Genomic DNA, 14543 nt, shown 5'->3' with positions numbered 1-14543 from the left:
TAGCAGTGCAGATCTGTGACGTCACTCACAGGTCCTGCATCGTGTCGGCACCAGAGGCTACAGATGATTCTGCAGCAGCATCGGCATTTGCAGGTAAGTCGATGTAGCTACTTACCTGCAAATGCTGATGCTGCTGCAGAATCAACTGTAGCCTCTGGTGCCGACACGATGCGGGACCTGTGAGTGACGTCACAGATCTGCACTGCCAGAAGCTGGGCGTTCTGAAGAGAAGTGGATGATACTTCTCGTCAGAAAGCCCAGCTAGTAAAAGTTGTAAACACGCCCCGATGTACGCACATAATACACGCCCAGTTGTACTTTTACTTTTCAACACGCCCAGTTGTACTTTTGCAAGCCTCATTTGCATAAATACGAAAATGGTCATAACTTGGCCAAAAATGCTCGTTTTTTAAAAATAAAAACGTTACTGTAATCTACATTGCAGCGCCTATCTGCTGCAATAGCAGATAGGGGCTGCAAAATCTGGTGACAGAGCCTCTTTAAATCAGCTGCCCTTAGTCTACATAAAATCCTTTTATTCTGAAAACCAACGGTGGCCCATTCTCGAAGATTTCCCCAAAGAGATTTCTCATTTGTATCTCTAACATATCAGAAGAGAATGTTGACTGGATTTCCCAAATCCCTCTTAGGCTTCGTTCACATCAGCGCCAGGGTGTCGTTCCGACGGAATGTGACCCTGACTGACACAAATGGAAACCAATAGGTTTCCGTTTCCATCACCATGGATTTCAATGGGTGATGGATCCGGTGCCAATGGTTTCCGTTTGTCTCCGTTGTGCAAGGGTTCCGTCGTTTTGACGGAATCAATAGCGTAGCCGACTACGCTATTGATTCTGTCAAAACGACGGAACCCTTGCACAACGGAGACAATCGGAAACCATTGACACCGGATCAGTCACCATTGAAATGGTGATGGAAACGGAAACCTATGGTTGCCGTTTGTGTCTGTCAAAGCTCCGATCGGAACGGAGCCCTAGCGCAGATGTGAACGAAGCCTAAGAGAAAACTGGTTCTTGCAAAACCCATTTTATATGAACAGCCTTATCTTGCAAAAAGCTTCCTAGAGACAGAATAACCGTATCACAAACTTTCATACCAAACTGCGAGAGACAATTCCTGGTCCATAGGAACAAAAAAATGTAGGAAACAATGTTTTAATTGGACACCTAAAACATACATTTCACCCCTTCTTTTCATTACAAACATTTGCAAATATAAAAACACCACCATCTTAGACAGGGAACGAAAACAGATGTATTTCTTTTATGGGATTTCATAAGGTCTCTAAAAATGGCACCTTGGTATATAGAAGGTAGCAGATTTTGTACACGAATATATATCTATGCATTTTTATATCAATAGTGGTTATTACATTAATCCAACAAATTGACCCTGGCAACCTGCTTTAGATCATTTCTAGTTGTGGTTAAAGCGCAGGGTATTCAGGGCTCCATATTGGAATCATTAGCTCTTAAGGTGTCCATACACATGCGTTGAAAGTCTTTGAACCCACCAATTTCCGCAGGTCTGGTCGTCTATCTAATGTGTATGGGGGGGGGGGGGTGTCTTCCAAATCTCTTCCCGATGGCAGATGGGGCAAAAGAAAGATAGAGCATGTTGGATTTCAACACGGCTGATCCTACGTTCCCGCAGGCTTGGCCGAACATGCAGGTTAATGGTGGAGCCTAGGGCAATAGCAGCCGTTGGCCACGGCGATCTACAGTATATGGGCACCTTTAATATGATTCTATCATAAATACTCAGGCAGGACTAAATGTAACATATTGAAGGGAAATATGTAGATTTTATTATATTTATAGGCGAATTGCAATCCAAATCTCTAGTACTATTGCCCACTAATGGTCTTGACCTACACAGAACTCAAATTCTCCATAGAAGGCATAAACTTTCAGATTTAGAAAGTTTGTGTTTTTTGTAAGGAAAAAAAAAAGGAGGCCGTGTTGCTGCTGACAGTAGCACGTGTCAGAAGCAAATCCTTCTGTAAAATAAGGCAAGAGAAAGAAAACATTCCTTAAAAAGTAGTTCATGCACTAATATCTAATCAGAATGAGAATGAACGGTCCTGAGTATTGAGGTGAAGAGACGCTTCCTGTGTATTACAACATACCAGAGACCTTAAGGCTGAATATCAGAGTGTTCACTATCACAATTATTTGGCATATAACATGACAGTGCAATAGCAAAGGGTGGACCCATTTACAAAGTGAGGCAACACGCAATAAATGAAGCAACGCGTTCTGTGACCTTTGTCCGCCATGCTGCTTTACGAGCTCGACTATTGTACATGTAAAACACAGCGTAAGTTGCGTAATTTAAAACTTTTTGTGTAGTATTTTATTGCAGATTGCACTTCACTGGGATGATTGAAAGATTTCTTCAAACTGTCTTGTAGTCTCAAGTCCCTAAGCCCATGTCACCAGTAGAAGGATCTTGATAAAAAGTTTGCTGCAGTGCTAAGCCAACTACTCCCACCGTCCTGGTGTGCCCCAACACGAGACACCGCTTTATCCTGCTCCTTCATTGGGCTTTCATCCTCAGGTAGGTAGTCTGGTAAATCTGTGTTCTGCTCCACATCCACAGAAGTGTCTTGAAATGCCACCAGCAACTTAAGAAATAAGAGAAGGACACGGTATAATCATGATACTAATACTAAATTCTATCATTCAAAACAATAAACATTCTTATCAAGTAAATTAAACACTACACATTTCAAGGCGTTCCCGAGACCTAATATCACAAAAAGACCTGGTTTGACTGCCAGGATGCTTTCCCCTTCTCCAATTTGAGCACAGTGCCAATCCAATTTGACAGCCTGACAGTGTGGTTGCTATGGATATGCAGCCTAACAACTAGTCTCTTCAAAGGCACATGCCTAGCAACCACTTTCTCAGATTACTTGTTTTTTTTTTTAACTGAAGCCAGAGAAGTAGCAAGAAATAAGAAGGATAAGTTTGTTGAAAGAAAAATATATATATATTTTTTTTAAGTGGGGACCTTTTTACGAATTATTTCATCTTTCTGAATAAAGAAAAGAAAACATCTTAGGCTCTGTTCACACTGCCATGCATGCAGTGCTATTTTTCCTGTAAAAGTGATGCACACCACAACAGTTGTGTGAACATAGCCTTAAATAGTTGCCGACACAGGACGAGAATACTCGTCATTAGCGGTGGGTACTTCGCTCATTAGGACGAGCATTTTAGTCCTGTGTGACAGCCAGTGTCCGCAGGCCACGATGAGCGGGGCAACGACTAATGGCTCTAATACAAAGCCGCATCCCCGCTCTAATGGCGGAGAGAAGAGAAACCTCTTCTCTCTGCCGTTAACCCCTTGAATGCCGCAATCAACGCGGATCGATGCGTTCAAAGTAAATAAGAGGAGGGAGGGGACTGCCCTTTGATCGCGTCACAGAAAATCCCTGTAACGCGATCAAAGCCCATAACTTGTATGGCCAGACAGCCCAGGGTCCATTGAAGGACCCCAGGGCTGTCTGAAAAGATTTCCTGTTAGGGCATACTGAGGTATGCCCTAACAACTGCCTGTGTACAATCAGTACACAGGCTAATGTACTGGCATATAGATATATGGCAGTATATTACAGTTAAAAAATACAAAATCAATATGAAAAATGCCTTTATGGGATTTTTAAAAAAAAGTTAAAATCAATGAAAAAAAATAACTAACGTTAAATTAAAAAAAATTACACAGAAACTCATTTTTTACAATAAATAAACTTTTTAAAATATAAGTCCCAAAACATGAAATAAGACATATTTGGTATTGCCACGACCGTAACAACAGAAACTGCTTTTTTTTTCTGCATTTTCACCAAAATAAAAATGTATATACATTAAACAAAGTATTTGTACCAAAAAATGGTAACTACATGAAGTACAAATCATCCCGCAAAAAACAGTGTCATACAACTACGTCGTACAAAAAAAAAAAAAGTTATGAGCATCAGGATGCAAAGAGGGAAATAGAACAAAAATTGTTCTGTTACATAGTTAGTACGGCTGAAAAAAGACACATGTCCATCAAGTTCAACCAAGGGAAGGGAAAAGGGAAGGAAAAATTTCTACACATAGGAGCGAATATTTTTTTGTTCTAGGAAATTATCTAACCCTTTTTTAAAGCCATCTACTATCCCTGCTGTGACCAGCTCCTGCGGTAGGCTATTCCATAGATTCACAGTTCTTACTGTAAAGAAGCCTTGTCGCCTCTGCAGCTTGAACCTTTTTTTCTCCAGACGGAGGGAGTGCCCCCTTGTTTTTTGAGGGGGTTTTACAAGGAACAGGATATCACCATATTTTTTGTATGTGCCATTAATATATTTATATAAGTTAATCATGTCCCCCCTTAGTCGTCTTTTTTCAAGGCTAAATAGGTTTAATTCTTTCAATCTTTCCTCATAACTTAAATTCTCCATGCCCCTAATTAGCTTCGTTGCTCTTCTTTGTATTTTTTCCAACTCCAGGGCATCCTTTCTATGAACTGGAGCCCAGAACTGAACTGCATATTCTAGATGAGGCCTCACTAATGCTTTGTAAAGTGGCAATATTACATCCCTGTCCCGTGAGTCCATGCCTCTTTTAATACACGACAATATCCTGCTGGCCTTTGAAGCAGCTGATTGACACTGCATGCTGTTATTGAGTTTATGATTTACAAGTACACCCAGATCCTTCTCAACTAGTGAATCCGCCAGTGTAGCTCCCCCTAGGACATATGATGCATGCAGGTTGTTGGTACCCAGATGCATAACTTTACATTTATCTACATTAAACTTCATCTGCCAAGTGGACGCCCAAACACTTAGTTTGTTTAAATCTGCCTGCAATTCATGAACATCTTCCATAGACTGAACTATATTACATAGCTTGGTGTCATCTGCAAAAATAGAAATAGTGCTATTAATCCCATCCTCTATATCATTAATAAATAAGTTGAATAATAGTGGTCCCAGCACTGAACCCTGGGGTACACCACTTATAACCGGTGACCATTCAGAGAAGGAATCATTGACCACAACTCTCTGGATACGGTCCTTGAGCCAATTCTCAATCCAATTACAAACTATATTTTCAAAACCTATAGTCCTTAATTTACCCATTAGGCGTCTATGGGGGACAGTGTCAAAAGCCTTTGCAAAGTCCAAAAACACTAAATCCACAGCGGCCCCTCTGTCTAGGCTTCTGCTCACCTCTTCATAAAAACAGATTAGGTTAGTTTGACAACTTCTGTCCTTAGTAAAACCATGCTGGCTGTCACTTATAATGCTATTTATTGTCACATAATCCTGTATATAGTCCCTCAATAGCCCCTCAAACATTTTCCCCACGATGGATGTTAAGCTTACTGGTCTATAATTACCCGGGGAAGACCTAGAGCCCTTTTTGAAAATAGGCACCACATTTGCGCTGCGCCAGTCCCTTGGCACTATACCAGTCACTAGAGATTCTCTGAATATTATGAAAAGGGGGACAGAAATAACTGAACTAAGCTCTTTAAGAATTCTAGGGTGTAATCCATCTGGTCCCGGGGCCTTGTGCACATTTATTTTATTTAATTTAGCTTGGACCATCTCTACATTCATCCAATTCAGTATATCAACTGATATATTAACAGCACTGGCACCGGCTACATCAGCTGCTCTTTCTTCTGTTGTATATACAGAGCTAAAGAACCCATTTAGTAACTCTGCCTTCTCTTGATCCCCTGTGATCAACTCCCCATTACCATTATCTAGGGGTCCTACATGTTCAGACCTTGGCTTTTTAGCATTTATATACTTGAAGAATTTTTTGGGATTTGTTTTACTATCCTTGGCCACCTGCCTTTCATTTTGTATTTTTGCTAATTTTATTACATTTTTACAGATTTTATTAAGCTCTTTATATTTTACAAAGGCTACAGCTGTACCCTCAGATTTGTATTTTTGAAATGCCCTTTTTTTGTCATGTATTGCCCCTTTCACAGAAGGTGTAAGCCATGTGGGGTTTAATTTGAGTCGTTTATACTTGTTACCTATAGGAATAAATTTTGCACTATAATAACTCAAAGTAGATTTGAAAATCTCCCATTTATCATTTGTTCCATTATTTGACATTAGTTCTTCCACTCTATATCCTGAATTGCAGCCCTCATCCTGGGGAAATTGGCTTTCTTAAAATTAAATGTTTTTGCCCTCCCAGCCTGCGTTTGTTTTTTACAGTATAGGTAAAATGTAACTATATTATGATCACTGTTACCGAGGTTTTCACGAACATTGACATTCCCAACAAGCTCTGCATTATTAGAAATGACCAGATCCAACAGAGCTTCACCTCTAGTCGGGTCTTCCACAAACTGGCCCATAAAATTTTCCTGCAACAGGTTGAGGAAATGTCTCCCCTTTGCAGTTGAAGCTGAACCATGACACCAATTAATATCCCGGAAATTAAAATCTCCCATTATCACTACAGTACCCGCCTGTGTAGCCCGCTCCATCTGTTTATATAGCTGAACATCCATCTCCTCAGTTATATTGGGGGGTCTATAGATTACACCAAAAGTAATTTTTTCAGTGTTTACCTCCCTTTCTAGTTCCACCCACAAGGTTTCAACCTCCTCACAGTATTCACCCACTATTGTCTCTTTCACACTCGCCTTCATATCACTTCTCACATACAGACATACACCACCACCTTTCCTATTTGTCCTGTCTTTCCGAAAAAGTGTAAAACCCTGTAGATTTACAGCCCAGTCATGTGAAGAGTCCAGCCATGTTTCAGCAACACCAACTATATCTATATTTTCTTCCAGTATCAAGGCCTCCAGCTCCCCCATTTTGCTTGCTAGACTTCTGGCATTTGTGAACATACACTTTAACTTGCCTGTCAGTTTTTCACTTTTATTATCAGAAATGTGATTTGACATTAATCGGGCCTTTTTATTTACACTGATGTTTTGTAACGAAAGGATCTCCTTATCTTGTTGTCTAGTCCTCTCCCCACATTCTGTTTCTCCCCCCACCAATATAGTCTGACCCCTCTCTAACCTGGCTACGCCTTTTTTTTCTACATTGACCTCCCTCCTCAGCCCTAGTTTAAATACTCCGCCACCCCAGCTAGAATTCTCTCCCCCAGCACAGCGGACCCCCTTCCATTTAGGTGCAAATCATCTGCAGAATACAGTTTGTACCCCAATGAAAAGTCAGCCCAGTGCTCTAGGAACCCAAATCCTTCTCCTCTACACCAAGACTTAAGCCATGCATTTAACTCCCTGAGCTCCCGCTGTCTTTCCTGTGATGCGCATGGCACAGGCAGTATTCCTGAGAATACTGTTCTCAAGGTCAAAATTGGCCGTGTCCTTAACCCCTTATGACACAGCCTCATTTTTTAAATCTGACATGTGTCACTTTATGTGGTAATAACTCTGGAATGCTTTTACCTATCCAAGCGATTCTGAGATTGTTTTCTCGTGACATATTGTACTTTAAGTTAGTGAAAAAATTTGGTCGATATATTCAATATTTTTGTGTGAAAAACACCAAAATTTAGAGAAAATTTGCAAAAAAAATTGCATTTTCTAAATTCAAATGTATCTGCTTGTAAGACAGATAGTTATACCACACAAAATAGTTACTAGCTAACATTTCCCATATGTCTACTTTAGATTGGCATCGTTTTTTGAACATCCTTTTATTTTTTTAGGACGTTACAAGGCTTATAAGTTTAGCAGCAATTTCTCATTTTCAAGAAAATTTCAAAAGCCTATTTTTTTAGGGACCAGTTCAGTTCTGAAGTAGCTTTGAGGGCCTTATATATTAGGAACCCCCACAAATCACCCCATTTTAAAAACTGCACCCCTTAAAGTATTCAAAACCGCATTAAGAAAGTTTCTTAACCCTTTATGCTTTTCACAGGAATTAAAGCAAAGTGGAAGGGAAATTTGCAAATTTCATTTTTTTTGCAGAAATTCCATTTTAATCCATTTTTCCTGTAATACTGAAGGTTTTTACCAGAGAAACACAACTGAATATTTATTGCCCTGATTCTGAAGTTTTTAGAAATATCCCACATGTGGCCCTAGTGTGCTACGGGCCTGAAACAAAAGCCCCAGAAGCAAAGGAGCACCTAGAGGATTTTTGGGCCTTCCTGTTCTTAAATTATATTTCAGGCACCATGTCAGGTTAGAAGAGGTCTTGTGGTGCCGAAACAAAGAAAACCCCACAAAAGTGACTCCATTTGAGAAACTACACCGCTTGAGGAATTCATCTAGGGGTGTAGTGAGAATTTTGACCTCACAGGTGTTTCATAGATTTCATTAGAATTGGACAGTGAAAATTAAAAATTACATTATTTTCCAATAAGATGTAGCTTTACTTCAAAATTTTTTTTTTTTCAACAAATAAATGAGGAAAAGCACCCCAACATTTGTAAAGCAACTTCTCCAGAGTACGGAAATGCCAAACATGTGGTCATAAACTGCTGTTTGGGCAAGCGGCAGGACTTGGAAGAGAAGGCACGCCATTTAGCTTTTGGAGCGCAGATTTTGCTGGATTCATTTCTCTGCACCATGTCGCATTTGTAAAGCTCCTAAGGTACCAGAACAGTGGAAACCCCCCAAAAGTGACTCCATTTAGGAAACTACACCCCTTGCGGAATTCATCTAGGGGTGTAGTGAGCATTTTCACCCCACAGGTGTTTCATAGATTTCATTAGAATTGGACAGAGAAAATGAAAAATTACATTTTCCAATAAGATGTAGCTTTACCTCAAAATGTTTATTTTTTTCAACAAATGAGGAAAAGCACCCCAATATTTGTAAAGCAATTTCTCCAGAGTATGGAAATACCCAACATGTGGTCATAAACTGCTGTTTTGGCAAGCAGAAGAACTCGGAAGGGAAGGCACGCCATTTAGCTTTTGGAGTGCTGGATTGATTTCTCTGCACCATGTCGCATTTGTAAAGGTGTCAGTGCAGTGGAAACCCCCCAAAAGTGACTCCATTTTGGAAACTTCACCCCTCAAGGAATTTTTCAAGTGGTATAGTGAGCAGTTTGACCCCATAGGTGTTTCATACACTGGGCAGTAAAATAATAAAATGTAGATTTTTTTTTTTCAAGGAAAATGCTGCTTTAGCCCCAAATTCATCATTTTCACAACGGGTTAAAGGAGAAAAAGCACCCAGTTTGTTACGCAATTTCTCCTGAATACGGCAATATCCCATTTGTGGAGATAAACTGCTGTTTGAGCACGTGGGGGGGCTCAGAATGTAAAGAGCACCATGCAACATCTGAGGCCTACTACGATGGCATTTACTGCCCTGTGTCATGAAAACAGAGGATCTGAGGTGTCAAAACATTAGAAACCCAGAAAAGTGACCCCATTTAGGAAACTAAACCCCTCAAAGAATTCATCTAGCGGTGTAGTGAGAAGATTTAGATTGTAATGTAACACCTTTCAAGGTATTCATCTAGGGGTATAGTGAGAATTTTTAAATTGTGAAGTGACAACCCTCTAGGTATTCATCTAGGGGTATAAGAAGAAATAATTAAATTTTAGTAAATAAGGAGGGCAACCTGGAAAACCCGCTATGGAGGGAGAGGGAATGGCAGATCCCACAACCAACCAACCTTCCATAAAATCCAGCCCAAAAAATAAATCAAAGGCCTCAGCAAAAAAAGATTTGCTAAGACAACCAATCTTATCTGGATTTATTCCTCTCACCCAGATTTGCAACCTGGATGAGACAGACACTCCCTCGGGTCCTTGGTATAGTGAGCATTTTTTTTTTTTTGTGTTTTTTTTTACAAATTTTAAATGATCAAATTTTAAATGGGGCAGGCCAGTAAAAAAATGAATAATTATTCATGGCCAATATGGGAGACAGAAAAGGTGAATGAAGAATAAATGAATTAAAAATCCAAGGAGGTATGATAGATTTTGAAACATTGTTTCATGCACAGGCCGGGATTTGTGGGACACGTCTCACATTGGTATGTGGTGTCCTTACGAATGCCTCGCTTGGCGTGCACACTGCATTTTTTTGTGGGATTCTGTTTTTTTTCAGTGGGGGGGATTTCTGTGGGGAAATGCTGGCCGGGAATTATCCTGCTGACGGAAGAGCCGGATGAACTGCCCTCCTATTCCTGGTCACCAAATATCAGGGACTTTATGATCTTTTCCTGAAATTGCAGGAACGTATCCCTACTGCCGGCATATCTGCAGAGGACAAAGGCATTGTATAAAGCCATCTGTGTAAGATGCACAGACAGCTTCTTATACCATACCCTGGTCTTGCGCATGGCCCTGTATGGTTTTATAACCTGGTCAGACAGGTCAACGCCACCCATATGTTTGTTGTACTCCTGTACGCGGAATGGTTTGGGAACTTGGGTGGTGGATCCGCGTACAGGGACAAGGCTGCCTCTGCGGTCATGAATGCTGGTCAGCACTTTAGGAGGAGCAGATCGTCGCTGCAGACAGCTCTGCTTTCTCCTAATTTTAGGATCTGACCCAGCAAATTTTTGGGGAGGCCCTTCTGATTTCTGCGGATTGTTCCGCACGCCAAGGTGGATCTGGACAAGAGAACTTTTAGCAATGGGACGCTGTTGTAGAAGTTGTCCAGATATAAATGATATCCTTTGCCGAGCAAAGGATGGACAAGATCCCATACAATCTTTCCACTAATTCCTAGGAAGGGGGGGGGCATTCTGGGGGATTTGGGAGTCTTTTCCCTCATAGACCCTAAAAGAGTACGTGTAACCGGTGGCACTTTCGCACAGCTTGTAGAGCTTTATGCCGTACCGGGCTCTTTTATTGGGTAGATACTGCCTGAAGTGCAGTCTACCCTTGAAGCTGACATGGGATTCATCCACCGAAATATTTTGTTGGGGGGTATAAACTTGGGAAAAAATTTGGGAGTAGTGGGCAATCAATGGTCTTATTTTATATAGTCTATCAAAATGTGGGTCCTGTGGGGGTGGGCACTGGCTATTATCATTGTAATGCAGGAACTTTAGGATGGCTTCGAATCGCTTCCTTGTCATTACTGTGCGGTAAATGGGGGTGTTATATAAAATGTCAGGGGACCAATAGTCTCTAATACTGGGCTTTTTTATTAGACCAAAAATTAAAAAAATGCCCCAAAACTTCCGCAATTCCACTGGGTTTGTGGGGGTCCAATTTTGGCTTCTCCCATAATAAGAGTCGGGGTTCTGGGCGATAAACGGTTCCGCATAAAGGTTGGTCTGCTGGACAATTAATTCTAAAAGGGAGTCTGAAAAAAAAAAGTTTAAAATAATCACTGGGGCTGAAACCAGTAATTTAAATTTGAATGCCTGAGGGGGCTGTAAACTCAGGCACCTGGGGGGCATAATTGTCCGCAGCTTCCCAGGTCAGCTCTGGCAGAGCAGGACCTACGGCTCTTCTGCGCAGACTGGGGGGTACAGACTCAGAGTCACTGGATGCAGATGAAAGCACGAACTGCTCTTCACCTTCACTCGCGCTGTCCGTGTCGGAACACAGCATTTCATATGCTTCCTTGGCTGAAAAGACTCTTTTGGCCATACTAATAAACTCTTGCTACCACTAACGAACAAATTTTTTTTGTAACTTTAAAAAAAAAAATTTTTTACATTTTTTTTATCAAAAAATAAACCGCTACTCTCAACCGTGGAATGAGAACAGACCTTGCTGTATTCAATGAGTAAGGGTACCCTACCTACCAGGGGAAACACTAAATGAGACGTGGCATTGCTACCTAACAGGGAACTCGGGCAGTGGGCAATCTAGGGACACAGCAGGGTGATGGCGACCGGGTACTGCGACAGGTGACAGATCACAGCAGAAGGACACTGTGGAGGACTGAAATTATATATATATATATATATATATATATATATATATATATTTATTTATTTTTTTCTTAACCAGTGGGCACCAAAGGGGGTGATGACTGGTTAGTGGGCACAAAAGGGCAGATCGCTGGGTTTTTTTGTTCTTTTTTTCACTTTAACACTGTATTTCTTCTTGTCTCCGACTCTCACAAGCTCTCTGACAGGAATGAGCTTGTCAGAGACGGAGATGCCGGCAAACCACTGCTCCTGCGCTGTGATTGGCCTGTCAGTACTGACTGGCCAATCACAACTCGTGCCGGCACGGGACCACTCTGATTGGTCCTGTGCCCGCGAGTCCTGCTCGGCAACTGTCTATGACGCTGTCACCATGTCTGTTGACATGGTGAAAGTTTGAAGCTTGGGCGTAACTGTACGCCCGAATGCGGGAAATCACTTGCATTTTGGACGTACAGTTACGCCCGTGTGCGGGAAGGGGTTAAGAAGTATTCAACATGTAATGAATCTTAGAATTTAAATAAAGCAGCCATCTCTACTTTTCCAAACTGTGCCTAAAACACTACAAGTAGATTCCGAGTGGTCGCTATGGGCAAGGCCTCCGGTTTTTCACTGTACCAATTTTCATATATAGCTGCAATCTGTATTATGTTTATTTTGCATCCATTATAAAAGTAATGAAAAATCAAACTGAAGATGTCAGATCGGATTGTTGGTAAAACGCAATAGAGGAGAGTTATCAAGACTGGTTATCAAGACTGGTGGGGGAAATTTTAACTTTTAACTTTTATACAGATAAAGATGGCTACAGCGGTAGTTACAAATGGCCACTGATCAGATTCCACCTTCAATTTTTCCAAAGCTCCACTAAAAAACGTGAGTTGGAAACTGATTGGTTGACATGGGAAACTGCTCTACTTTTCCTTTGCACCAGTCCTGATAAATCTCCTCCAAATTTCCCTTCACAGCCTAGTAGCGGCTCTGCATAGTATTACAGTGAATATTAACGTGACTGTGTTGTGCAGTCTGGAGCAGTGTACGGAATGAAAGGGTGGCGGTGCTTGCTGTAGTGCCATGGCCGCTTCAAACCGCTGATTGTTAGGGGTGCAGAGAGTCAGACCCCGACCAATCAGATATTGATTTTCTATCCGGAGCAAAAGCCACACGTTTGATGTCCCCGGACAACCCTTCCAAACAAAAGTTAACTACTGCTGAAAATATCTGAGACGAGTATAGAGCACTCCGTGAGAACATCACCTCACCTCTTCTCCAGTTTCACCCTTTACTACTTGCTGCGCTTTCATCACTTTGGTAGATGCGATTGCGGTCGCCAAAGCCTGTAATGAAAAAAGAAAAAAAAGAACAGAAAAATGGGAATAGTGAGAAGGAGGCCATATTCATGGATGACATAGAAGTCACATTTCTCTATTACGCTAGAAATCCTGTAAATCCTGGTGTATGTATATAGAGTATGTGTGTATGCATGACAGTGCTTCATACATACAATGAAAGGTACCTAAAAACTGCATACTAGTATCTAAATTAAAAAAAAACAAATGACAAGCTACCCTAGGCTCCTCAGACTAGAATTACTATTAATACAGTTCTAGTTACAAGTTGTACATTTCAAGGATGTCAAAGTGACTCCTGTTTACAAAGCCAGTATGATCTATAGTACAGTCAGTGATGATGGGGCAGGAAAGCGGTTAGGCCAGGACTACACCGCGACTTTTTGTAGGGCTACTGATTGATTTTAACTCTTGAGTTACAGCTGAAGTCCAAATGAATCCATTGAGTTGTATGCAATCTTGTGCACAGAAGCGGTCACTAAATAGATACAAACCAATTAGTAGTGCTACAAAAAGTCTCCGTGTAGCCCTGGCCTTATATTGTGCAAAGACTGTGAAAAGTGATTTTTTTTCAATTATCAGAGATAGGTCATCGGCTTACCCCTTCATAGAGGTAACATGCTGGGAAAGCCAGTTGGGCTTGAGCATAGATCATTTTGACAGCTCAACTTTGAAGGGTGTTCGGCACGGTCATTGTACTTGGATAAGAAAGTAAGCAAGTCTAGAAAAGGGGCAAAATTGTCTATAAAGAGAACCAATCACCAGGACATCGGAAAGATGCTCCATTAAAGCTGAACAAGAAGATGCAACTGCGATTAATAAACATTGCAATAGTGCCAATTTCAGACATGCTAATAGGCATATTCCATAGCTAACGTGCCCTCTCTAAACCCACGCCGACAAGTGGGGTCATATAAGACGCTTCCTTGTAGTCATGATTTATTACAAACATGAAGCCTGTGCCACTTTTTCCAACACGTGTACCAGTGTCTGAAAGAGTGGACTAGGAGTCGGAGTCGGACTCGAGCTCTCAATAGCCCCGTGTCTATGGAGTAAGCCCTGATTCCTGATCGGAAGCATCGGAGATAAGCATTAGCATTTAGATGCACTGGATTTTAAAAAGCCCGTCCTGGTATTAGTTTACCTCTAACCCTTTCCCTGGCAACAATGTATCTCATACGTCCTGGCAGAGAGGCACTTTAATAGCCAAGTACAGATCACATACATCCTTAGCTATTAAACGGCTCTAACTTTGGCTAGATTGCAACTAGGGCTGCAATCCAGCCTGAGCTAGATCAGATTGAAGTGAGAGC

The 14543-nt window shown here is 41.2% G+C and overlaps 1 protein-coding gene across 4 annotated transcripts in view; it reads right to left on the bottom strand.

The window, feature by feature from the left end:
- Positions 1-1159: 1159 nt before the first annotated feature.
- ARMC1 (armadillo repeat containing 1) overlaps positions 1160-14543 on the bottom strand; it is an 87749-nt gene continuing 74365 nt past the window's right edge. For all 4 annotated transcript variants that reach the window (XM_075826179.1, XM_075826180.1, XM_075826177.1 and 1 more), the window contains 2 exons: positions 13144-13218; positions 1160-2647 (listed from right to left, as the gene is read on the bottom strand). In XM_075826179.1, the coding sequence (XP_075682294.1) occupies positions 2456-2647; positions 13144-13218 (267 nt within the window). In that variant the 3' untranslated portion in view covers positions 1160-2455. The remainder of the gene's footprint in view (positions 2648-13143; positions 13219-14543) is intronic.

Source organism: Rhinoderma darwinii, chromosome 5, assembly GCF_050947455.1.
Source record: "Rhinoderma darwinii isolate aRhiDar2 chromosome 5, aRhiDar2.hap1, whole genome shotgun sequence".
Taxonomy (NCBI): Eukaryota; Metazoa; Chordata; class Amphibia; order Anura; family Rhinodermatidae; genus Rhinoderma; species Rhinoderma darwinii.
Note: the sequence above shows the minus strand (reverse complement) of the source record. Positions and strands in the feature narration are given on the sequence as shown.